At 41.0% G+C, this 27,895-nt stretch overlaps 1 protein-coding gene across 1 annotated transcript; it reads left to right on the top strand.

Annotated features, from left to right (window-relative positions):
* The first annotated feature begins 769 nt into the window (after positions 1-769).
* On the top strand, positions 770-27,098 carry LOC121839578 (solute carrier family 35 member G2-like). The gene is made up of 2 exons (XM_042298653.1): positions 770-1,229; positions 25,110-27,098. Exon 2 carries the CDS (start codon positions 25,134-25,136, stop codon positions 26,382-26,384), a length of 1,251 nt encoding a protein of 416 aa, XP_042154587.1. The 5' UTR covers positions 770-1,229; positions 25,110-25,133; the 3' UTR covers positions 26,385-27,098.
* The last annotated feature ends 797 nt before the right edge of the window (positions 27,099-27,895 follow it).

Raw genomic sequence — 27,895 nt, 5'->3', positions numbered from 1 at the left:
GATTCCATATGTGTAATTTCATAGTTTTTAGCTCTTCACTATTATTCTACAATGTAAAAAATAGTAAATGTTGGTAATGTTCTCTAGTTGTGCTGTGATTGGCTCAGTGTTCTGTCACTCATGGGGACACTATGTCACCGCAAAAAATGATGATGTGATGATCACACCTACACACCAGCGTGGTCTCATAGACACAACATAATAAATAACATAATAAAAGTTCATCCGGGACAATCAAATTAATATGATATGTTACGTTTAGTATGCTTACGTAAAGGCAAAAAATTCAAGTAAGGTGTTAGTCGGGATGGATGGGTGGGTGTTGAAGTATAATGCTAACTTCTAGCAACCCACAGGTTGTATGTTTGACGCTCATTAAGGACAACTTTAGCATTTTTGTTAATTCGCAACTTTTCAACTACTTACAACTTTTAAGCTACTTTGCAACAACTTAGCATGTTAGCTAGCCCTTTCCAAAAACCTAACATTAAGAATGTTAGCTAAACGTAAACCTAAACTTAACCTTAACCTAACGTTAGCCTCCTAGCTAGAATTCTTAACATATCATACGCTTTGCAAATAAATTTGTAACATATTGTACATTTTGCAGGTAGCCTAGTGGTTAGAGCGTTGTGCCAGTAACCAAAAGATCGAATCCCTGAGCTGACAAGCTAAACATCTGTCCTTCTGCCCCCGAACAAGGCAGTTAACCCACTCTTCCAAGGCTGTCATTGAAAATAAGAACGTGTTCTTAACTGACTTGCCTAGTTAAATATCATAGGTGATGGACAAAAAATTCAAAGATACCATATGAAACCTAATGTATATAAATTGAGTGTATCGGAATTTACATGCAGAATAACACTAAATGCTCTGAGACCAGGTTGGACACACATCCCCATCCCCCCAACCCATGGTAGTTGGTGACATTTTTCGTAGTGTTGGTCTTGGTGTGTAATGTTTTGAGAGGGGAGAGACGCTGTAGCTTACTTCTTCCATCGGTTCCAGCCATTCTTTCACTCGCGCCCATCTAACGTCAGTGGAGAACTTCTCGTGTCTCGCACACAGACACCTTGTCTGTTAAAGACGCGCAGCATCCACTCCACGGGAAGATGGAGAAACGGCAAGCACAGTTCTCCAGATTTACAGAACAAGAAAAATCAAGGAATTCTGTCATTTAGGATGCAAATAGTGCTTTTCCGTCGATAGGAACTTCTTTTAGGGAAAGGGTAAGTGATATTTCACATTTTTACAGAATATTATTTTATTCGTTTTTGAATAATATAATTGTGCACTGGATATGTAGTTCTGTTTGACCAGACCTTTGGCGATAAGCTACTCTATACTGCCACAACATTATTACATTATGTTATAATGACAGGCTTTCTCAGGAAATTGACATATTTTAGATTTATATATTGTTGCAGACAAACCGGAACGTTAGAAACGGGCACACGTTGACGTCAAATGTTAACGAATTGCGCACGAGTAGTCTGCATGCGTAAATATCAAAAGTATTGCCACTCTGTCATTTGAAGCTTTATGCGTGTAGTTTATATTAATGTAATACAAAAAATTGTATTAGGAAAATATTTATTCTGAGATTATTTGATTGTGAATCGAGATTGGTTCAAGGTTGGTTCCGTTACTTATCCAAGAACTCCCGGATGAAATTGGGATTTCTCCCTTTTCCTACGTTTGATTATGAATTCTACCCTCTCAAAGTACCACTTTTTCCTCGAGCAAATTGTGTTTTGCGAGGGTTTCCACCTAAATGAATAAATACCTTTTAAACTCGTCAAGCTTTTCCAGACATAGTCTTTTCAACAGCCATAGGCTACTTGAAATATAAAGCAAATCAGTTATTTTTGACTTATAATAATCAAATATGTGAATGTTTGACCAGAAGGCAATGTATCAGAGATGAGAGAGTAGTGGTAGTGGAGTGAGGGAGATATAGAGAGACAGAGGGAGAGAGACAGAGATATATAGAGACAGAGGGAGAGAGACAGAGATATAGAGAGACAGGGAGAAAAAGAGACGGGGGTTTGGTTGGGGGGTTTGTCAGATAGGAAGGCACATATCTCTGCCCCTGCCCCCTTGTGGTAGGAACTGAGATTACAGAGTGTTGGCCAGACTTCCAGTTTGGTATAGCCAAGGAGGGCTTTTCATTCTCTAGCTGTTAATCCATTATTATCAAGAGTTGGGCTGCATGGGGCTGGAAACCACCACCTTGAGGCGGGAGAAATAGCTTACAGCTAAAGCGGATTTCTTTTAGAAATCGTAATGGATGTTCATTTGGTCATGGGTATTGGTATTGGTCATGGGTATTGGTATTGGTCATGGGGAAGGTATTGGTCATGGGGAAGGTATTGGTCATGGGGAAGGTATTGGTCATGGGTATTGGTATTGGTCATGGGTATAGGTATTGGTCATGGGTATTGGTATTGGTCATGGGGAAGGTATTGGTCATGGGTATTGGTATTGGTCATGGGTATTGGTCATGGGGAAGGTATTGGTCATGGGTATTGGTATTGGTATTGGTCATGGGTATTGGTATTGGTCATGGGGAAGGTATTGGTCATGGGTATTGGTATTGGTCATGGGGAAGGTATTGGTCATGGGGAAGGTATTGGTCATGGGTATTGGTATTGGTCATGGGTATTGGTATTGGTCATTGGGAAGGTATTAGTCATGGGGAAGGTATTGGTCATGGGGAAGGTATTGGTCATGGGGAAGGTATTGGTCATGGGTATTGGTATTGGTCATGGGGAAGGTATTGGTCATGGGGAAGGTATTGGTCATGGGGAAGGTATTGGTCATGGGGAAGGTATTGGTCATGGGTATTGGTATTGGTCATGGGGAAGGTATTGGTCATGGGGAAGGTATTGGTCATGGGGAAGGTATTGGTCATGGGTATTGGTATTGGTCATGGGTATTGGTATTGGTCATGGGTATTGGTATTGGTTGGTCATGGGTATTGGTATTGGTCATGGGTATTGGTATTGGTCATGGGGAAGGTATTGGTCATGGGTATTGGTATTGGTCATGGGGAAGGTATTGGTCATGGGGAAGGTATTGGTCATGGGGAAGGTATTGGTCATGGGTATTGGTATTGGTCATGAGGAAGGTATTGGTCATGGGGAAGGTATTGGTCATGGGTATTGGTATTGGTCATGGGTATTGGTATTGGTCATGGGGAAGGTATTGGTCATGGGGAAGGTATTGGTCATGGGTATTGGTATTGGTCATGGGTATTGGTATTGGTCATGGGTATTGGTATTGGTCATGGGTATTGGTATTGGTCATGGGGAAGGTATTGGTCATGGGTATTGGTATTGGTCATGGGGAAGGTATTGGTCATGGGGAAGGTATTGGTCATGGGGAAGGTATTGGTCATGGGTATTGGTATTGGTCATGAGGAAGGTATTGGTCATGGGGAAGGTATTGGTCATGGGTATTGGTATTGGTCATGGGTATTGGTATTGGTCATGGGGAAGGTATTGGTCATGGGGAAGGTATTGGTCATGGGTATTGGTATTGGTCATGGGTATTGGTATTGGTCATGGGGAAGGTATTGGTCATGGGGAAGGTATTGGTCATGGGGGGTATTGGTTGGTTTTGGTCATGGGTATTGGTCATTGGTCATGGGGAAGGTATTGGTCATGGGGAAGGTATTGGTCATGGGGAAGGTATTGGTCATGGGGAAGGTATTGGTCATGGGGAAGGTATTGGTATTGGTCATGGGGAAGGTATTGGTATTGGTCATGGGTATTGGTATTGGTCATGGGGAAGGTATTGGTCATGGGTATTGGTATTGGTCATGGGTATTGGTATTGGTCATGGGGAAGGTATTGGTCATGGGTATTGGTATTGGTCATGGGGAAGGTATTGGTCATGGGGAAGGTATTGGTCATGGGTATTGGTATTGGTCATGGGGAAGGTATTGGTCATGGGGAAGGTATTGGTCATGGGGAAGGTATTGGTCATGGGTATTGGTATTGGTCATGGGTATTGGTATTGGTCATGGGGAAGGTATTGGTCATGGGGAAGGTATTGGTCATGGGGAAGGTATTGGTCATGGGTATTGGTATTGGTCATGGGTATTGGTATTGGTCATGGGTATTGGTATTGGTCATGGGTATTGGTATTGGTCATGGGTATTGGTATTGGTCATGGGTATTGGTATTGGTCATGGGGGTATTGGTATTGGTCATGGGGAAGGTATTGGTCATGGGGAAGGTATTGGTCATGGGTATTGGTATTGGTCATGAGGAAGGTATTGGTCATGGGGAAGGTATTGGTCATGGGTATTGGTATTGGTCATGGTCATGGGTATTGGTCATGGGGAAGGTATTGGTCATGGGTATTGGTATTGGTCATGGGTATTGGTATTGGTCATGGGGAAGGTATTGGTCATGGGGAAGGTATTGGTCATGGGTATTGGTTTTGGTCATGGGTATTGGTATTGGTCATGGGGAAGGTATTGGTCATGGGGAAGGTATTGGTCATGGGGAAGGTATTGGTCATGGGGAAGGTATTGGTATTGGTCATGGGGAAGGTATTGGTATTGGTCATGGGTATTGGTATTGGTCATGGGTATTATATTGGTCATGGGGAAGGTATTGGTCATGGGTATTGGTATTGGTCATGGGTATTGGTATTGGTCATGGGGGGGAAGGTATTGGTCATGGGGGGTATTGGTCATGGGGAAGGTATTGGTCATGGGTATTGGTATTGGTCATGGGTATTGGTATTGGTCATGGGGAAGGTATTGGTCATGGGGAAGGTATTGGTCATGGGGAAGGTATTGGTCATGGGGAAGGTATTGGTCATGAGGAAGGTATTGGTCATGGGGAAGGTATTGGTCATGGGGAAGGTATTGGTCATGGGGCAGGTATTGGTCATGGGTATTGGTCATTGGTATTGGTCATGGGGAAGGTATTGGTCATGGGGAAGGTATTGGTATTGGTCATGGGTATTGGTATTGGTCATGGGGAAGGTATTGGTCATGGGGAAGGTATTGGTCATGGGTATTGGTATTGGTCATGGGTATTGGTATTGGTCATGGGGAAGGTATTGGTCATGGGTATTGATATTGGTCATGGGGAAGGTATTGGTCATGGGTATTGGTATTGGTCATGGGGAAGGTATTGGTCATGGGTATTGGTATTGGTCATGGGGAAGGTATTGGTCATGGGTATTGGTATTGGTCATGGGGAAGGTATTGGTCATGGGTATTGGTATTGGTCATGGGGAAGGTATTGGTCATGGGTATTGGTATTGGTCATGGGTATTGGTATTGGTCATGGGGAAGGTATTGGTCATGGGTATTGGTATTGGTCATGGGGAAGGTATTGGTCATGGAAGGTATTGGTCATGGAAGGTATTGGTCATGGAAGGTATTGGTCATGGAAGGTATTGGTCATGGGGAAGGTATTGGTCATGGGGAAGGTATTGGTATTGGGGAAGTTGACTTCCGGCGCCGACAGAGATGGCCGCCTCGCTTCGCGTTCCTAGGAAACTATGCAGTTTTTTGTTTTTTTTACGTGTTATTTCTTACACTAGTACCCCAGGTCATCTTAGGTTTCATTACATACAGCCGAGAAGAACTACTGAATATAAGATCAGCGTCAACTCACCATCAGTACGACCAAGAATATGTTTTTCGCGATGCGGATCCTGTGTTCTGCCTTACAACCAGTGTAACGGAGTGGATTACATGCAGCGACCCGAAAAAACGACTCAGAAAAAGAGGGAAACGAAGCGGTCTTCTGGTCAGACTCCGGAGACGGGCACATCGTGCACCACTCCCTAGCATTCTTCTCGCCAATGTCCAGTCTCTTGACAACAAGGTTGATGAAATCCGAGCAAGGGTAGCATTCCAGAGGGACATCAGAGACTGCAACGTTCTCTGCTTCACGGAAACATGGCTAACTGGAGAGACGCAATCCGAAGCGGTGCAGCCAGCGGGTTTCTCCACGCATCGCGCCGACAGAAACAAACATCTTTCTGGTAAGAAGAGGGGCGGGGGCGTATGCCTTATGACTAACGTGACATGGTGTGATGACAGAAACATACAGGAACTCAAATCCTTCTGTTCACCTGATTTAGAATTCCTCACAATCAAATGTAGACCGCATTATCTACCAAGAGAATTCTCTTCGATTATAATCACAGCCGTATATATCCCCCCAAGCAGACACATCGATGGCTCTGAACGAACTTTATTTAACTCTCTGCAAACTGGAAACGATTTATCCGGAGGCTGCATTCATTGTAGCTGGGGATTTTAACAAGGCTAATCTGAAAACAAGACTCCCTAAATTTTATCAGCATATCGATTGCGCAACCAGGGGTGGAAAGACCCTGGATCATTGTTACTCTAACTTCCGCGACGCATATAAGGCCCTGCCCCGCCCCCCTTTCGGAAAAGCTGACCACGACTCCATTTTGTTGATCCCTGCCTACAGACAGAAACTAAAACAAGAAGCTCCCAAGCTGAGGTCTGTCCAACGCTGGTCTGACCAAGCTGACTCCACACTCCAAGACTGCTTCCATCACGTGGACTGGGAGATGTTTCGTATTGCGTCAGACAACAACATTGACGAATACGCTGATTCGGTGTGCGAGTTCATTAGAACGTGCGTTGAAGATGTCGTTCCCATAGCAACGATAGAAAACATTCCCTAACCAGAAACCTTGGATTGATGGCAGCATTCGTGTGAAACTGAAGGCACGAACCACTGCTTTTAATCAGGGCAAGGTGTCTGGTAACATGGCTGAATACAAACAGTGCAGCTATTCCCTCCGCAAGGCTATCAAACAAGCTAAGCGCCAGTACAGAGACAAAGTAGAATCTCAATTCAACGGCTCAGACACAAGAGGCATGTGGCAGGGTCTACAGTCAATCACGGACTACAGGAAGAAACCCAGCCCAGTCACGGACCAGGATGTCTTGCTCCCAGGCAGACTAAATAACTTTTTTGCCCGCTTTGAGGACAATACAGTGCCACTGACACGGCCTGCAACGAAAACATGCGGTCTCTCCTTCACTGCAGCCGAAGTGAGTAAGACATTTAAACGTGTTAACCCTCGCAAGGCTGCAGGCCCAGACGGCATCCCCAGCCGCGCCCTCAGAGCATGCGCAGACCAGCTGGCCGGTGTGTTTACGGACATATTCAATCAATCCCTATACCAGTCTGCTGTTCCCACATGCTTCAAGAGGGCCACCATTGTTCCTGTTCCCAAGAAAGCTAAGGTAACTGAGCTAAACGACTACCGCCCCGTAGCACTCACATCCGTCATCATGAAGTGCTTTGAGAGACTAGTCAAGGACCATATCACCTCCACCCTACCTGACACCCTAGACCCACTCCAATTTGCTTACCGCCCAAATAGGTCCACAGACGATGCAATCTCAACCACACTGCACACTGCCCTAACCCATCTGGACAAGAGGAATACCTATGTGAGAATGCTGTTCATCGACTACAGCTCGGCATTCAACACCATAGTACCCTCCAAGCTCGTCATCAAGCTCGAGACCCTGGGTCTCGACCCCGCCCTGTGCAACTGGGTTCTGGACTTCCTGACGGGCCGCCCCCAGGTGGTGAGGGTAGGCAACAACATCTCCTCCCCGCTGATCCTCAACACTGGGGCCCCACAAGGGTGCGTTCTGAGCCCTCTCCTGTACTCCCTGTTCACCCACGACTGCGTGGCCACGCACGCCTCCAACTCAATCATCAAGTTTGCGGACGACACAACAGTGGTAGGCTTGATTACCAACAACGACGAGACGGCCTACAGGGAGGAGGTGAGGGCCCTCGGAGTGTGGTGTCAGGAAAATAACCTCACACTCAACGTCAACAAAACTAATGAGATGATTGTGGACTTCAGGAAACAGCAGAGGGAACACCCCCCCATCCACATCGATGGAACAGTAGTGGAGAGGGTAGCAAGTTTTAAGTTCCTCGGCATACACATCACAGACAAACTGAATTGGTCCACTCACACAGACAGCATCGTGAGGAAGGCGCAGCAGCGCCTCTTCAACCTCAGGAGGCTGAAGAAATTCGGCTTGTCACCAAAAGCACTCACAAACTTCTACAGATGCACAATCGAGAGCATCCTGGCGGGCTTTATCACCGCCTGGTATGGCAACTGCACCGCCCTCAACCGTAAGGCTCTCCAGAGGGTAGTGAGGTCTGCACAACGCATCACCGGGGGCAAACTACCTGCCCTCCAGGACACCTACACCACCCGATGCTACAGGAAGGCCATAAAGATCATCAAGGACATCAACCACCCGAGCCACTGCCTGTTCACCCCGCTGTCATCCAGAAGGCGAGGTCAGTACAGGTGCATCAAAGCTGGGACCGAGAGACTGAAAAACAGCTTCTATCTCAAGGCCATCAGACTGTTATACAGCCACCACTAACATTGAGTGGCTACTGCCAACACACTGTCAATGACACTGACTCTACTCCAGCCACTTTAATAATGGGAATTGATGGGAAATGATGTAAATATATCACTAGCCACTTTAAACAATGCTACCTTATATAATGTTACTTACCCTACATTATTCATCTCATATGCATACGTAGATACTGTACTCTATATCATCGACTGCATCCTTATGTAATACATGTATCACTAGCCACTTTAACTATGCCACTTGGTTTACATACTCATCTCATATGTATATACTGTACTCGATATCATCTACTGTATCTTGCCTATGCTGCTCTGTACCATCACTCATTCATATATCCTTATGTACATATTCTTTATCCCCATACACTGTGTATAAGACAGTAGTTTTTTTGTTGTTGGAATTGTTAGTTAGATTACTTGTTCGTTATTACTGCATTGTCGGAACTAGAAGCACAAGCATTTCGCTACACTTGCATTAACATCTGCTAACCATGTGTATGTGACAAATAAAATTTGATTTGATTTGATTTATTGGTCATGGGGAAGGTATTGGTATTGGTCATGGGTATTGGTATTGGTCATGGGGAAGGTATTGGTCATGGGGAAGGTATTGGTCATGGGGAAGGTATTGGTCATGGGTATTGGTCATGGGGAAGGTATTGGTCATGGGTATTCGTATTGGTCATGAGGAAGGTATTGGTATTTGTCATGGGGAAGGTATTTGTCATGGGTTATTTTGAGTTCCATTACCTTCCAAATGTCCAGGGTTCAGGGGAATACCACTGGTTATGGGTAGGAGAGCAGGAAACTGGTCTGAGAGCTCTGTTGGAGGTTTCATGTTGTTGGGATGTTTCATGTCTACAGATTGTCACGCCCTGGTCTTAGTATTTTGTGTTTTCTATATTTATTTGGTCAGGCCAGGGTGTGTCATGGGTTTATTTTGTGTTGTGTTTATGTATGGGGGTTTTTCGTAGGTTTTGGGATTGTGGCTTAGTGGGGTGTTCTAGCAAAGTCTATGGTTGCCTGAGGCGGTTCTCAATCAGAGTCAGGTGATTCTCGTTGTCTCTGATTGGGAACCATATTTAGGCAGCCATATTCTTTGAGTGTTTCGTGGGTGATTGTTCCTGTCTCTGTGTTAGTTGTCACCAGAGAGGCTGTATAGGTTTTCACATTCCGTTTGTTGTTTTTGTATTGTTCGCTTTTCTTCTTCATTAAACATGTATCAAAATTACCACGCTGCATTTTGGTCCGACTCTCCTTCAACGGAAGAAAACCGTAACACAGATGTAGGATGTTAATTTGAGCCAGTTTGTTGCCGAAGAAAAATAATCCCACAGCAAACAGGAAATGTAAATTATTATGTTGATTATAATTAATGGACATTTTTGTAGGGGTTGATACATTTTTTCGTTAGTGCAAATCAAGTCAAATTTAAAATTAGAATCACAAACTTTAGAAGCCTATTTAAACCTCAAAAACACTACACACTTGGATTTCCTACTGTGCAAGACAATGTTCAGCAACAAAAGAGTGATCAAATTAAGATCCTCCGTCTGCAGTATGGGGGTGGATGGAACTGAGCATCCCACAAGGAGAGGATTCATAATTCCAGTTAGTATATAATGTATTATAAGACCAAGGATAGGTCTGCTGTGTTTTGTTGTACTAAACACAATGTTTTTCGATTCTTACAAGACGTCTAGAAATGTTTCTTATCATTAGATAGTAGAACATTTGAATATCATTTGTACTCTCCAGCCCCATTCCCTCTCAGTTCTCTGTGTAGTTATTATGAGTAGGCTATGGTAGTGCACGGCAGGCTAGTGCACGGCAGCATGCATCGAGCTGTCATTCCCCTCCCTAGGGGTGGCATCTTTTGGGGCGCTCAGTCAAGCAGCTAATAGGGAAACATCATGTGACTCATTTAACTGTGTAATTATGTCTCTGGTCCAAGATGGAGGGTAGAGAGAAGAGTCCCCCCTCCCCTATAGCATCATCACAGCCTGCTTCATTACATTACCCCTCTCTCTGTGCCTCAGCTGAGCTAGCGCTGCCTGGATATATAGGAAATAGACATGAGACCACACAAGAGAAAGAAGGTGAGAGAGGAGGGGAGAAGGGTGTGAGAGAAAGATACAGAGAGAGAGAGGGACAGAAAAAGAGATCGCTGAGGCAGTGAGTTATGAATTATGTAAGTGTTTCATCAGTGGGAAGACCTCTGTCTTTCTATGGTATTTCTCCCTTTGCTGTTCCTCTCCAAGACCGCACAATGTATTCACATTTTAGATTTTAAAAACATTTTCTTCTGGCTTCTTTATTTCTTGTGAATTGTTCCATAAACAATCATATTTTTAACATATCAGATACATTATTTGATATCACTCAAGAAACAGTATATTACCACCAGTCAGTATATTACTACCAGTCAGTATATTACCACCAGTCAGTATATTACCACCAGTCAGTATATTACCACCAGTCAGTATATTACTACCAGTCAGTATATTACTACCAGTCAGTATATTACCACCAGTATATTACCACCAGTCAGTATATTACCACCAGTCAGTATATTACCACCAGTCAGTATATTACTACCAGTCAGTATATTACCACCAGTATATTACCTCCAGTCAGTATATTACTACCAGTCAGTATATTACCACCAGTCAGTATATTACCACCAGTCAGTATATTACCACCAGTCAGTATATTACTACCAGTCAGTATATAACCACCAGTCAGTATATTACCACCAGTATATTACCACCAGTCAGTATATTACCACCAGTCAGTATATTACTACCAGTATATTACACCCAGTCAGTGTATTACCACCAGTCAGTATATTATCACCAGTCAGTATATTACTACCAGTATATTACCACCAGTCAGTATATTACCACCAGTCAGTATATTACCACCAGTATATTACCACCAGTCAGTATATTACCACCAGTCAGTATATTACCACCAGTCAGTATATTACCACCAGTATATTACCACCAGTCAGTATATTACCACAGTCAGTATATTACCACCAGTCAGTATATTACCACCAGTCAGTATATTACTACCAGTCAGTATATTACCACCAGTCAGTATATTACCACCAGTCAGTATATTACTACCAGTATATTACCACCAGTCAGTATATTACTACCAGTATATTACCACCAGTCAGTATATTACCACCAGTCAGTATATAACCACCAGTCAGTATTTTACCACCAGTCAGTATATTACCACCAGTATATTACCACCAGTCAGTATATTACCACCAGTCAGTATATTACCACCAGTATATTACCACCAGTCAGTATATTACCACCAGTCAGTATATTACCACCAGTCAGTATATTACCACCAGTCAGTATATTACTACCAGTCAGTATTTTACTACCAGTCAGTATATTACCACCAGTCAGTATATTACCACCAGTCAGTATATTACTACCAGTCAGTATATTACTACCAGTATTTTACCACCAGTCAGTATTTTACCACCAGTCAGTATATTACTACTAGTCAGTATATTACTACCAGTATTTTACCACCAGTCAGTATGTTACCACCAGTCAGTATATTACTCCCAGTCAGTATATTACCACCAGTCAGTATATTACTACCAGTATATTACTACCAGTCAGTATATTACTACCAGTATATTACCACCAGTCAGTATATTACCACCAGTCAGTATATTACTACCAGTCAGTATATTACCACCAGTCAGTATATTACCACCAGTCAGTATATTACTACCAGTCAGTATATTACCACCAGTCAGTATATTACCAACAGTCAGTATATTACCAACAGTATATTACCGCCAGTCAGTATATTACCACCAGTCAGTATATTACCACCAGTCAGTATATTACCACCAGTATATTACCACCAGTCAGTATATTACCACCAGTCAGTATATTACCACCAGTCAGTATATTACTACCAGTCAGTATATTACCACCAGTCAGTATATTACCACCAGTCAGTATATTACTACCAGTATATTACCACCAGTCAGTATATTACTACCAGTATATTACCACCAGTCAGTATATTACCACCAGTATATTACCACCAGTACATTACTACCAGTATATTACCACCAGTCAGTATATTACCACCAGTCAGTATATTACCACCAGTATATTACCACCAGTATATTACTACCAGTATATTACCACCAGTCAGTATATTACCACCAGTATATTACCACCAGTCAGTATATTACCACCAGTCAGTATATTACCACCAGTATATTACTACCAGTATATTACCACCAGTCAGTATATTACCACCAGTATATTACCACCAGTCAGTATATTACCACAAGTCAGTATATTACCACCAGTCAGTATATTACCACCAGTATATTTCCACCAGTCAGTATATTACCACCAGTCAGTATATTACCACCAGTATATTACCACCAGTCAGTATATTACCACCAGTCAGTATATTACTACCAGTATATTACCACCAGTCAGTGTATTACCACCAGTCAGTATATTACCACCAGTATATTACCACCAGTCAGTATATTACTACCAGTATATTACCACCAGTCAGTATATTACCACCAGTCAGTATATTACCACCAGTCAGTATATTACTACCAGTCAGTATATTACCACCAGTCAGTATATAACCACCAGTCAGTATATTACCACCAGTATATTACCACCAGTCAGTATATTACCACCAGTCAGTATATTACTACCAGTATATTACCACCAGTCAGTGTATTACCACCAGTCAGTATATTACCACCAGTGTATTACCACCAGTCAGTATATTACTACCAGTATATTACCACCAGTCAGTATATTACCACCAGTATATTACCACCAGTATATTACCACCAGTATATTACCACCAGTCAGTATATTACCACCAGTCAGTATATTACCACCAGTATATTACCACCAGTCAGTATATTACCACCAGTATATCACCACCAGTATATTACCACCAGTATATTACCACCAGTATATTACCACCAGTATATTACTACCAGTATATTACCACCAGTCAGTATATTACCACCAGTATATTACCACCAGTCAGTATATTACCACCAGTCAGTATATTACCACCAGTATATTACCACCAGTCAGTATATTACCACCAGTCAGTATATTACTACCAGTATATTACCACCAGTCAGTATATTACCACCAGTCAGTATATTACCACCAGTCAGTATATTACTACCAGTATATTACCACCAGTCAGTATATTACCACCAGTCAGTATATTACCACCAGTCAGTATATTACCACCAGTCAGTATATTACCACCAGTCAGTATATTACCAGTCAGTATATTACCACCAGTCAGTATATTACCACCAGTCAGTATATTACCACCAGTCAGTATATTACCACCAGTCAGTATATTCAGTATATTACCACAGTCAGTATATTACCACCAGTCAGTATATTACCACCAGTATATTACCAGTCAGTATATTACCACCAGTCAGTATATTACCACCAGTCAGTATATTACCACCAGTCAGTATATTACTACCAGTTTATTACCACCAGTCAGTATATTACCACCAGTCAGTATATTACCACCAGTCAGTATATTACCACCAGTCAGTATATTACCACCAGTCAGTATATTACCACCAGTCAGTATATTACCACCAGTCAGTATATTACTACCAGTATATTACCACCAGTCAGTATATTACTACCAGTATATTACCACCAGTCAGTATATTACCACCAGTCAGTATATAACCACCAGTCAGTATTTTACCACCAGTCAGTATATTACCACCAGTATATTACCACCATTCAGTATATTACCACCAGTATATTACTACCAGTATATTACTACCAGTATATTACCACCAGTCAGTATATTACCACCAGTATATTACCACCAGTATATTACTACCAGTATATTACCACCAGTCAGTATATTACCACCAGTCAGTATATTACTACCAGTATATTACCACCAGTCAGTATATTACCACCAGTCAGTATATTACCACCAGTCAGTATATTACTACCAGTCAGTATATTACTACCAGTCAGTATATTACCACCAGTCAGTATATTACCACCAGTCAGTATATTACCACCAGTCAGTATATTACCACCAGTCAGTATATTACTACCAGTATATTACCACCAGTCAGTATATTACCACCAGTATATTACCACCAGTCAGTATATTACTACCAGTATATTACCACCAGTCAGTATATTACCACCAGTCAGTATATTACCACCAGTCAGTATATTACCACCAGTATATTACCACCAGTCAGTATATTACCACCAGTATATTACTACCAGTATATTACCACCAGTCAGTATATTACCACCAGTCAGTATATTACCACCAGTATATTACCACCAGTCAGTATATTACTACCAGTATATTACCACCAGTCAGTATATTACCACCAGTCAGTATATTACCACCAGTCAGTATATTACTACCAGTCAGTATATTACCACCAGTCAGTATATTACCACCAGTCAGTATATTACCACCAGTCAGTATATTACCACCAGTCAGTATATTACTACCAGTATATTACCACCAGTCAGTATATTACCACCAGTATATTACCACCAGTCAGTATATTACCACCAGTATATTACCAGCAGTCAGTATATTACCACCAGTCAGTATATTACCACCAGTCAGTATATTACCACCAGTATATTACCACCAGTCAGTATATTACCACCAGTCAGTATATTACTACCAGTATATTACTACCAGTCAGTATATTACCACCAGTATATTACCACCAGTCAGTATATTACTACCAGTATATTACCACCAGTCAGTATATTACTACCAGTATATTACCACCAGTCAGTATATTACCACCAGTCAGTATATAACCACCAGTCAGTATTTTACCACCAGTCAGTATATTACCACCAGTATATTACCACCATTCAGTATATTACCACCAGTATATTACTACCAGTATATTACTACCAGTATATTACCACCAGTCAGTATATTACCACCAGTATATTACCACCAGTATATTACTACCAGTATATTACCACCAGTCAGTATATTACCACCAGTCAGTATATTACTACCAGTATATTACCACCAGTCAGTATATTACCACCAGTCAGTATATTACCACCAGTCAGTATATTACTACCAGTCAGTATATTACTACCAGTCAGTATATTACCACCAGTCAGTATATTACCACCAGTCAGTATATTACCACCAGTCAGTATATTACCACCAGTCAGTATATTACCACCAGTCAGTATATTACCACCAGTATATTACCACCAGTCAGTCAGTATATTACCACCAGTATATTACCAGCAGTCAGTATATTACCACCAGTATATTACCACCAGTCAGTATATTACCACCAGTATATTACCACCAGTCAGTATATTACCACCAGTCAGTATATTACCACCAGTCAGTATATTACTACCAGTCAGTATATTACCACCAGTCAGTATATTACCACCAGTCAGTATATTACTACCAGTATATTACCACCAGTCAGTATATTACTACCAGTATATTACCACCAGTCAGTATATTACCACCAGTCAGTATATAACCACCAGTCAGTATTTTACCACCAGTCAGTATATTACCACCAGTATATTACCACCATTCAGTATATTACCACCAGTACCAGTATATTACCACCAGTCAGTATATTACCACCAGTATATTACCACCAGTATATTACTACCAGTATATTACCACCAGTCAGTATATTACCACCAGTCAGTATATTACCACCAGTCAGTATATTACCACCAGTCAGTATATTACCACCAGTCAGTATATTACCACCAGTATATTTACCACCAGTCAGTATATTACCACCAGTCAGTCAGTATATTACCACCAGTCAGTATATTACCAGTATATTACCAGTCAGTATATTACCACCAGTCAGTATATTACCACCAGTCAGTATATTACCAGTATATTACCACCAGTCAGTATATTACCACCAGTATATTACCACCAGTATATTACCACCAGTATATTACCACCAGTCAGTATATTACTACCAGTATTATTACCACCAGTCAGTATATTACCACCAGTCAGTATATTACTACCAGTCAGTATATTACCACCAGTCAGTATATAACCACCAGTCAGTATATTACCACCAGTATATTACCACCAGTCAGTATATTACCACCAGTCAGTATATTACTACCAGTATATTACCACCAGTCTGTGTATTACCACCAGTCAGTATATTACCACCAGTATATTACCACCAGTCAGTATATTACTACCAGTATATTACCACCAGTCAGTATATTACCACCAGTCAGTATATTACCACCAGTCAGTATATTACCACCAGTATATATTACCACCAGTATATTACCACCAGTATATTACCACCAGTCAGTATATTACCACCAGTCAGTATATTACCACCAGTCAGTATATTACCACCAGTATATTACCACCAGTCAGTATATTACCACCAGTCAGTATATTACCACCAGTATATTACCACCAGTCAGTATATTACCACCAGTATATTACCACAGTATATTACCACCAGTCAGTATATTACCACCAGTCAGTATATTACCACCAGTCAGTATATTACCACCAGTATATTACCACCAGTCAGTATATTACAGTATATTACCAGTATATTACCACCAGTCAGTATATTACCACCAGTCAGTATATTACCACCAGTCAGTATATTACCAGTATATTACCACCAGTCAGTATATTACCAGTCAGTAGTCAGTATATTACCACCAGTCAGTATATTACCACCAGTCAGTATATTACCACCAGTCAGTATATTACCACCACCAGTCAGTATATTACCACCAGTCAGTATATTTACCACCAGTCAGTATATTACCACCAGTATATTACCACCAGTCAGTATATTACCACCAGTCAGTATATTACCACCAGTCAGTATATTACCACCAGTCAGTATTACCACCAGTCAGTATATTACCACCAGTCAGTATATTACCACCAGTCAGTATATTACCACCAGTCAGTATATTACCACCAGTCAGTATATTACCACCAGTCAGTATATTACTACCAGTATATTACCACCAGTCAGTATATTACTACCAGTATATTACCACCAGTCAGTATATTACCACCAGTCAGTAGTCAGTATATTACCACCAGTCAGTATATTACCACCAGTCAGTATATTACCACCAGTCAGTATATTACCACCAGTCAGTATATTACTACCAGTCAGTATATTACCACCAGTCAGTATATTACCACCAGTCAGTATATTACCACCAGTCAGTATATTACCACCAGTCAGTATATTACTACCAGTCAGTATATTACCACCAGTCAGTATATTACCAGTCAGTATATTACCACCAGTCAGTATATTACCACCAGTCAGTATATTACCACCAGTCAGTATATTACCACCAGTCAGTATATTACCACCAGTCAGTATATTACCACCAGTCAGTATTTTACCACCAGTCAGTATATTACCACCAGTCATATTATCACCAGTCAGTATATTACCACCAGTCAGTATATTACCACCAGTCAGTATATTACCACCAGTCAGTATATTACTACCAGTCAGTATATTACCACCAGTCAGTATATTACCACCAGTCAGTATATTACCACCAGTCAGTATATTACTACCAGTCAGTATATTACTACCAGTCAGTATATTACTACCAGTATATTACCACCAGTCAGTATATTACCACCAGTATATTACCACCATTCAGTATATTACCACCAGTATATTACCACCAGTATATTACCACCAGTCAGTATATTACCACCAGTATATTACCACCAGTATATTACTACCAGTATATTACCACCAGTCAGTATATTACCACCAGTATATTACCACCAGTCAGTATATTACCACCAGTCAGTATATTACCACCAGTATATTACCACCAGTATATTTCCACCAGTCAGTATATTACCACCAGTCAGTATATTACCACCAGTATATTACCACCAGTCAGTATATTACCACCAGTCAGTATATTACTACCAGTATATTACCACCAGTCAGTGTATTACCACCAGTCAGTATATTACCACCAGTATATTACCACCAGTCAGTATATTACCACCAGTCAGTATATTACTACCAGTATATTACCACCAGTCAGTATATTACCACCAGTCAGTATATTACCACCAGTCAGTATATTACTACCAGTCAGTATATTACCACCAGTCAGTATATAACCACCAGTCAGTATATTACCACCAGTATATTACCACCAGTCAGTATATTACCACCAGTCAGTATATTACTACCAGTATATTACCACCAGTCTGTGTATTACCACCAGTCAGTATATTACCACCAGTATATTACCACCAGTCAGTATATTACTACCAGTATATTACCACCAGTCAGTATATTACCACCAGTATATTACCACCAGTATATTACCACCAGTCAGTATATTACCACCAGTATATTACTACCAGTCAGTATATTACCACCAGTATATTACTACCAGTCAGTATATTACCACCAGTATATTACCACCAGTCAGTATATTACCACCAGTCAGTATATTACCACCAGTATATTACCACCAGTCAGTATATTACCACCAGTATATTACCACCAGTCAGTATATTACCACTAGTATATTACCACCAGTATATTACCACCAGTCAGTATATTACCACCAGTATATTACCACCAGTCAGTATATTACCACCAGTATATTACCACCAGTCAGTATATTACCACCAGTATATTACCACCAGTCAGTATATTACCACCAGTATATTACCACCAGTCAGTATATTACCACCAGTCAGTATATTACCACCAGTATATTACCACCAGTCAGTATATTACTACCAGTCAGTATATTACCACCAGTATATTACCACCAGTCAGTATATTACCACCAGTCAGTATATTACTACCTGTCAGTATATTACCACCAGTCAGTATATTACTACCAGTCAGTATATTACCACCAGTCAGTATATTACTACCAGTCAGTATATTACCACCAGTATATTACCACCAGTCAGTATATTACTACCAGTCAGTATATTACCACCAGTATATTACTACCAGTCAGTATATTACCACCAGTATATTACCACCAGTCAGTATATTACCACCAGTATATTACTACCAGTCAGTATATTACCACCAGTACCAGTCAGTATATTACCACCAGTCAGTATATTACTACCAGTCAGTATATTACACCAGTATATTACCACCAGTCAGTATATTACCACCAGTATATTACTACCAGTCATATTATTACCAGTCAGTATATTACCACCAGTATATTACCACCAGTCAGTATATTACCACTACCAGTCAGTATATTACCACCAGTATATTACCACCAGTCAGTATATTACCAGTCAGTATATTACCACCAGTCAGTATATTACCACCAGTCAGTATATTACCACCAGTATATTACTACCAGTCAGTATATTACCACCAGTATATTACCACCAGTCAGTATATTACCACCAGTATATTACTACCAGTCAGTATATTACCACCAGTCAGTATATTACCGCCAGTATTTTACCACCAGTCAGTATATTACCACCAGTCAGTATATTACCACCAGTATATTACTACCAGTATATTACTACCAGTCAGTATATTACCACCCAGTATATTACCACCAGTAGTATATTACCACCAGTCAGTATATTACCACCAGTCAGTATATTACCACCAGTCAGTATATTACCACCAGTCAGTATATTACCACCAGTCAGTATATTACCAGTCCAGTCAGTATATTACCACCAGTCAGTATATTACCACCAGTCAGTATATTACCACCAGTCAGTATATTACCACCAGTCAGTATATTACCACCAGTCAGTATATTACCACCAGTCAGTATATTACCACCAGTCAGTATATTACCACCAGTCAGTATATTACCACCAGTCAGTATATTACCACCAGTCAGTATATTACCACCAGTCAGTATATTACCACCAGTCAGTATATTACCACCAGTCAGTATATAACCACCAGTCAGTATTTTACCACCAGTCAGTATATTACCACCAGTCAGTATATTACCACCAGTCAGTATATTACTACCAGTATATTACCACCAGTCAGTATATTACCACCAGTATATTACCACCAGTCAGTATATTACCACCAGTATATTACCAGCAGTCAGTATATTACCACCAGTCAGTATATTACCACCAGTCAGTATATTACCACCAGTATATTACCACCAGTCAGTATATTACCACCAGTCAGTATATTACCACCAGTCAGTATATTACTACCAGTCAGTATATTACCACCAGTCAGTATATTACCACCAGTCAGTATATTACTACCAGTATATTACCACCAGTCAGTATATTACTACCAGTATATTACCACCAGTCAGTATATTACCACCAGTCAGTATATTACCACCAGTCAGTATATTACCACCAGTCAGTATATTACTACCAATCAGTATATTACCACCAGTCAGTATATTACCACCAGTCAGTATATTACCACCAGTCAGTATATTACCACCAGTCAGTATATTACCACCAGTCAGTATATTACCACCAGTCAGTATATTACCACCAGTCAGTATATTACCACCGTATATTATCACCAGTCAGTATATTACCACCAGTCAGTATATTACCACCAGTCAGTATATTACCACCAGTCAGTATATTACTACCAGTCAGTATATTACCACCAGTCAGTATTTTACCACCAGTCAGTATATTACCACCGTATATTATCACCAGTCAGTATATTACCACCAGTCAGTATATTACCACCAGTCAGTATATTACTACCAGTCAGTATATTACCACCAGTCAGTATATTACCACCAGTCAGTATATTACCACCAGTCAGTATATTACTACCAGTCAGTATATTACCACCAGTCAGTATATTACCACCGTATATTACCACCAGTCAGTATATTACCACCAGTATATTACCACCATTCAGTATATTACCACCAGTATATTACCACCAGTATATTACCACCAGTCAGTATATTACCACCAGTATATTACCACCAGTATATTACTACCAGTATATTACCACCAGTCAGTATATTACCACCAGTATATTACCACCAGTCAGTATATTACCACCAGTCAGTATATTACCACCAGTCAGTATATTACCACCAGTATATTTCCACCAGTCAGTATATTACCACCAGTCAGTATATTACCACCAGTCAGTATATTACCACCAGTCAGTATATTACTACCAGTATATTACCACCAGTCAGTGTATTACCACCAGTCAGTATATTACCACCAGTATATTACCACCAGTCAGTATATTACTACCAGTATATTACCACCAGTCAGTATATTACCACCAGTCAGTATATTACCACCAGTCAGTATATTACTACCAGTCAGTATATTACCACCAGTCAGTATATAACCACCAGTCAGTATATTACCACCAGTATATTACCACCAGTCAGTATATTACCACCAGTCAGTATATTACCACCAGTATATTACCACCAGTCTGTGTATTACCACCAGTCAGTATATTACCACCAGTATATTACCACCAGTCAGTATATTACTACCAGTATATTACCACCAGTCAGTATATTACCACCAGTATATTACCACCAGTATATTACCACCAGTCAGTATATTACCACCAGTATATTACTACCAGTCAGTATATTACCACCAGTATATTACTACCAGTCAGTATATTACCACCAGTATATTACCACCAGTCAGTATATTACCACCAGTCAGTATATTACCACCAGTATATTACCACCAGTCAGTATATTACCACCAGTATATTACCACAAGTCAGTATATTACCACTAGTATATTACCACCAGTATATTACTACCAGTCAGTATATTACCACCAGTATATTACCACCAGTCAGTATATTACCACCAGTATATTACCACCAGTCAGTATATTACCACCAGTATATTACCACCAGTCAGTATATTACCACCAGTATATTACCACCAGTCAGTATATTACCACCAGTCAGTATATTACCACCAGTATATTACCACCAGTCAGTATATTACTACCAGTCAGTATATTACCACCAGTATATTACCACCAGTCAGTATATTACCACCAGTCAGTATATTACTACCTGTCAGTATATTACCACCAGTCAGTATATTACTACCAGTCAGTATATTACCACCAGTCAGTATATTACTACCAGTCAGTATATTACCACCAGTATATTACCACCAGTCAGTATATTACTACCAGTCAGTATATTACCACCAGTATATTACTACCAGTCAGTATATTACCACCAGTATATTACCACCAGTCAGTATATTACCACCAGTATATTACTACCAGTCAGTATATTACCACCAGTCAGTATATTACTACCAGTCAGTATATTAACACCAGTATATTACCACCAGTCAGTATATTACTACCAGTCAGTATATTACCACCAGTATATTACTACCAGTCAGTATATTACCACCAGTATATTACTACCAGTCAGTATATTACTACCAGTCAGTATATTACCACCAGTATATTACCACCAGTCAGTATATTACCACCAGTATATTACCACCAGTCAGTATATTACTACCAGTCAGTATATTACCACCAGTATATTACTACCAGTCAGTATATTACCACCAGTATATTACCACCAGTCAGTATATTACCACCAGTATATTACTACCAGTCAGTATATTACCACCAGTCAGTATATTACCGCCAGTATTTTACCACCAGTCAGTATATTACCACCAGTCAGTATATTACCACCAGTATATTACTACCAGTCAGTATATTACCACCAGTATATTATTAACACCAGTATATTACCACCAGTATATTACCACCAGTATATTACTACCAGTATATTACCACCAATCAGTATATTACTACCAGTCAGTATATTACCACCAGTCAGTATGTTACCACCAGTCAGTATATTACCACCAGTATATTACTCCCAGTCAGTATATTACTACCAGTATATTACTCCCAGTATATTACCACCAGTATATTACCACCAGTCAGTATATTACCACCAGTCAGTATGTTACCACCAGTCAGTATATTACCACCAGTATATTACCACCAGTCAGTATATTACCACCAGTCAGTATATTACCACCAGTATATTACCACCAGTCAGTATATTACCACCAGTCAGTATATTACCACCAGTCAGTATATTACCACCAGTATATTACTACCAGTCAGTATATTACCACCAGTATATTACTACCAGTATATTACTACCAGTCAGTATATTACTACCAGTCAGTATATTACCACCAGTCAATATATTACCACCAGTATATTACTCCCAGTCAGTATATTACCACCAGTCAGTATATTACCATCAGTATATTACTACCAGTATATAACCACCAGTCAGTATATTACCACCAGTCAGTATATTACCACCAGTCAGTATATTACATCAGTATATTACTACCAGTATATTACTACCAGTATATTACTACCAGTGTATTACTACCAGTATACTACCACCAGTATATTACTACCAGTATATTACTACCAGTATACTACCACCAGTATATTACTACCAGTATACTACCACCAGTATATTACTACCAGTATACTACCACCAGTATACTACCACCAGTATAATACTACCATCAGTATATTACCACCAGTCAGTATATTACCACCAGTCAGTATATTACCACCAGTATATTACTACCAGTATACTACCACCAGTATATTACTACCAGTATATTACCACCAGTATATTACCACCAGTATATTACCACCAGTATATTACCACCAGTATATTACCACCAGTATATTACCACCAGTCAGTATATTACCACCAGTCAGTATATTACCACCAGTCAGTATATTACCACCAGTCAGTATATTACCACCAGTATATTACTACCAGTATATTACCACCAGTATATTACCACCAGTATATTACCACCAGTCAGTATATTACCACCAGTATATTACCACCAGTCAGTATATTACCACCAGTCAGTATATTACCACCAGTATATTACCACCAGTCAGTATATTACCACCAGTCAGTATATTACTACCAGTCAGTATATTACCACCAGTCAGTATATTACCACCAGTATATTACCACCAGTATATTACCACCAGTATATTACCACCAGTATATTACCACCAGTATATTACCACCAGTCAGTATATTACCACCAGTCAGTATATTACTACCAGTCAGTATATTACCACCAGTCAGTATATTACCACCAGTATATTACCACCAGTATATTACCACCAGTATATTACCACCAGTATATTACCACCAGTATATTACCACCAGTATATTACCACCAGTCAGTATATTACCACCAGTCAGTATATTACCACCAGTCAGTATATTACCACCAGTATATTACCACCAGTCAGTATATTACCACCAGTCAGTATATTACCACCAGTCAGTATATTACCACCAGTATATTACCACCAGTATATTACCACCAGTATATTACCACCAGTCAGTATATTACCACCAGTCAGTATATTACCACCAGTCAGTATATTACCACCAGTCAGTATATTACCACCAGTCAGTATATTACCACCAGTCAGTATATACCCTCCAGTCAGTAATGTAGTCATGTTTAACTCTGACCTCTGTCCTTCTCCAGTGTGCTCTGATCTGCTGAAGGAACATGGATGTGTCTGGGGGCCAGCAGCAGTATGGAGGATCTAAGAAGAGGGTGAAGATCCACCCCAATTCCGTCACAGTGAAATACGCCACCCACTTCCCCCAGCCTGGAGACGAGGGTTACGACGATGCTCCATCCTTTGAGGACTTTGATTCATTTGCGAAGGCCAGCCCTGCTAAGAGGCTGGTGACAGACAGTAGTAGGAAGACCATGGAGACCCCCAGGACGCTATGGGGAGGGGTGGAGCCCCAGAGTCGGGACAAGGGGGTCGGGGGGCAGCTGGCTAGCTTCGGGGAGGCCAACGTCCTGGCGTCCCGGGTCACCTGGATGGCGTTGTTCGGGGCAGCGGTGGCTCACGGCTGCGTTGCTCTGATCACACGGCTGGCGGCGGACCGCTCCAAAGTGCCGTCCTTGGAGCTGATCTTCATCCGGTCTGTGATCCAGGTCCTGTCCATCACAGTGGTGTTTTATAACCAGGAGGAACCCTTCGGCCCGAAGGGGTACCGCCTCCGGCTCTTCTTTTATGGTGTCTGCAATGTCATCTCCATCACCTGCGCCTACACCGCCTTCGCCATCGTGCCACCCAGCAACGGTACCATCATGTGGCGCGCAACCACCACGGTGTTCAGCGGCGTGATGGCCTTCCTGTTGTTAGACGAGAGGCTGGGCTACACGGACGTTGTGACGGTGGTGGGCAGCGTTTTCGGCCTGTGTCTCGTCATGATCCCCAATGTGGCCGACGAGGAGAAGTCTCGCCTCACCTTCTGGAAGGAGGCGTTCGGCTACACCATGACGGTGATGGCCGGCCTCACCGGAGCCCTGTCCATGATCGTCTACCGGGCCATCAAGGAGCGCGTCAGCATGTGGACAGCCCTGTTCACGTTCGGCTGGACGGGCACGGTGTGGGGCGCCTCCACCATGTTCATTATGCAGGAGCCGATCATCCCCCTGGATGGGGAGACGTGGGGCTACCTCATGGGGATCTGTATCTGTTCCACCGTGGCGTTCCTGGGGGTCTACTACGCCCTCAACAAGTTCCACCCCGCCCTGGTGAGCACCGTGCAGCACCTGGAGATAGTGGTGGCCATGTTGCTTCAGCTCATGGTGCTGCGCATGGTCCCCTCCATCTACGACGTCATCGGGGGGCTGGTCATCATGGCCAGTGTGTTTACTCTAATGGGAGTGAAGCTATACAGGGTCAGCCGGGCTGTACGGCAGGACTACCAGGAGATACTGAACTCACCCATCAAATAGAGTCTGGAGTTCTGATTCAGGATCAGTTTGGCCCTATAGACCATAATGCATAAGATTACATGGACAGGGGTGAAACAGATTGTATACCTCCACTTCTACTCTCTCTATATATTTAGAATTGTGGTGGTCATTAACTTGGCGGAGTGTCAACTTGTGTGAATGTCTTTGCTAAAGTTCTATTTGTCTGTGAAAAGATATTCCACGATGAAACGATTTGTTCTGATAGCTTTGATTTCATGTCAACTGTGATGAAGAAGAGTGTCAAAGTAACATGTGTTGTTTAGATTGTATGATCCGTTCTGTACCTTAACTTTACAGCTATGGCGTAAATATGTGTCAGAGATATTCAGGCTGTGTCTGTCTCTGCTAGATGACCAGCATCTAAATAAGATACTAGATACTACTGCTGCTGACAGTGTGTTAACAGGGCCGTGTTGACAAGGTGATAAATCATCTTCCTTTGTTTCCTGCATAAGGGTGTATCTTTTATCTCACACTATCACAGTGTCTGCTACGCAGAACCCACTGGTTAAAATACACTCATGTTTATTTATTCATAGTGAAAGAAAGAAAAAACAGGCTGCGTTTCAGATTGTCATAAATGAACTTCTGTTGATCTCTGGAGAAAATGAAAACAGTAGTCTAAATCAAATACTACAGATTGTATATATACTACAGATTGTATATACTACAGAAGGTACAGTGCCTTGCGAAAGTATTCGGCCCCCTTGAACTTTGCGACCTTTTGCCACATTTCAGGCTTCAAACATAAAGATAGAAAACTGTATTTTTTTGTGAAGAATCAACAACAAGTGGGACACAATCATGAAGTGGAACGACATTTATTGGATATTTCAAACTTTTTTAACAAATCAAAAACTGAAAAATTGGGCGTGCAAAATTATTCAGCCCCCTTAAGTTAATACTTTGTAGCGCCACCTTTTGCTGCGATTACAGCTGTAAGTCGCTTGGGGTATGTCTCTATCAGTTTTGCACATCGAGAGACTGAAATTTTTTCCCATTCCTCCTTGCAAAACAGCTCGAGCTCAGTGAGGTTGGATGGAGAGCATTTGTGAACAGCAGTTTTCAGTTCTTTCCACAGATTCTCGATTGGATTCAGGTCTGGACTTTGACTTGGCCATTCTAACACCTGGATATGTTTATTTTTGAACCATTCCATTGTAGATTTTGCTTTATGTTTTGGATCATTGTCTTGTTGGAAGACAAATCTCCGTCCCAGTCTCAGGTCTTTTGCAGACTCCATCAGGTTTTCTTCCAGAATGGTCCTGTATTTGGCTCCATCCATCTTCCCATCCATTTGAACCATCTTCCCTGTCCCTGCTGAAGAAAAGCAGGCCCAAACCATGATGCTGCCACCACCATGTTTGACAGTGGGGATGGTGTGTTCAGGGTGATGTGCTGTGTTGCTTTTACGCCAAACATAACGTTTTGCATTGTTGCCAAAAAGTTAAATTTTGGTTTCATCTGACCAGAGCACCTTCTTCCACATG

This window comes from Oncorhynchus tshawytscha, linkage group LG16, assembly GCF_018296145.1.
Source record: "Oncorhynchus tshawytscha isolate Ot180627B linkage group LG16, Otsh_v2.0, whole genome shotgun sequence".
Lineage (NCBI taxonomy): Eukaryota > Metazoa > Chordata > Actinopteri > Salmoniformes > Salmonidae > Oncorhynchus > Oncorhynchus tshawytscha.
The sequence above is the reverse complement of the archived record's forward strand: the minus strand, read 5'-3'. Positions and strand labels throughout refer to the sequence as shown.

Coding starts and splice junctions, on each gene's coding strand:
- LOC121839578 (XM_042298653.1), top strand. CDS start 25,134: ATGGATGTGTCTGGGGGCCAGCAGCAGTATGGAGGATCTAAGAAGAGG.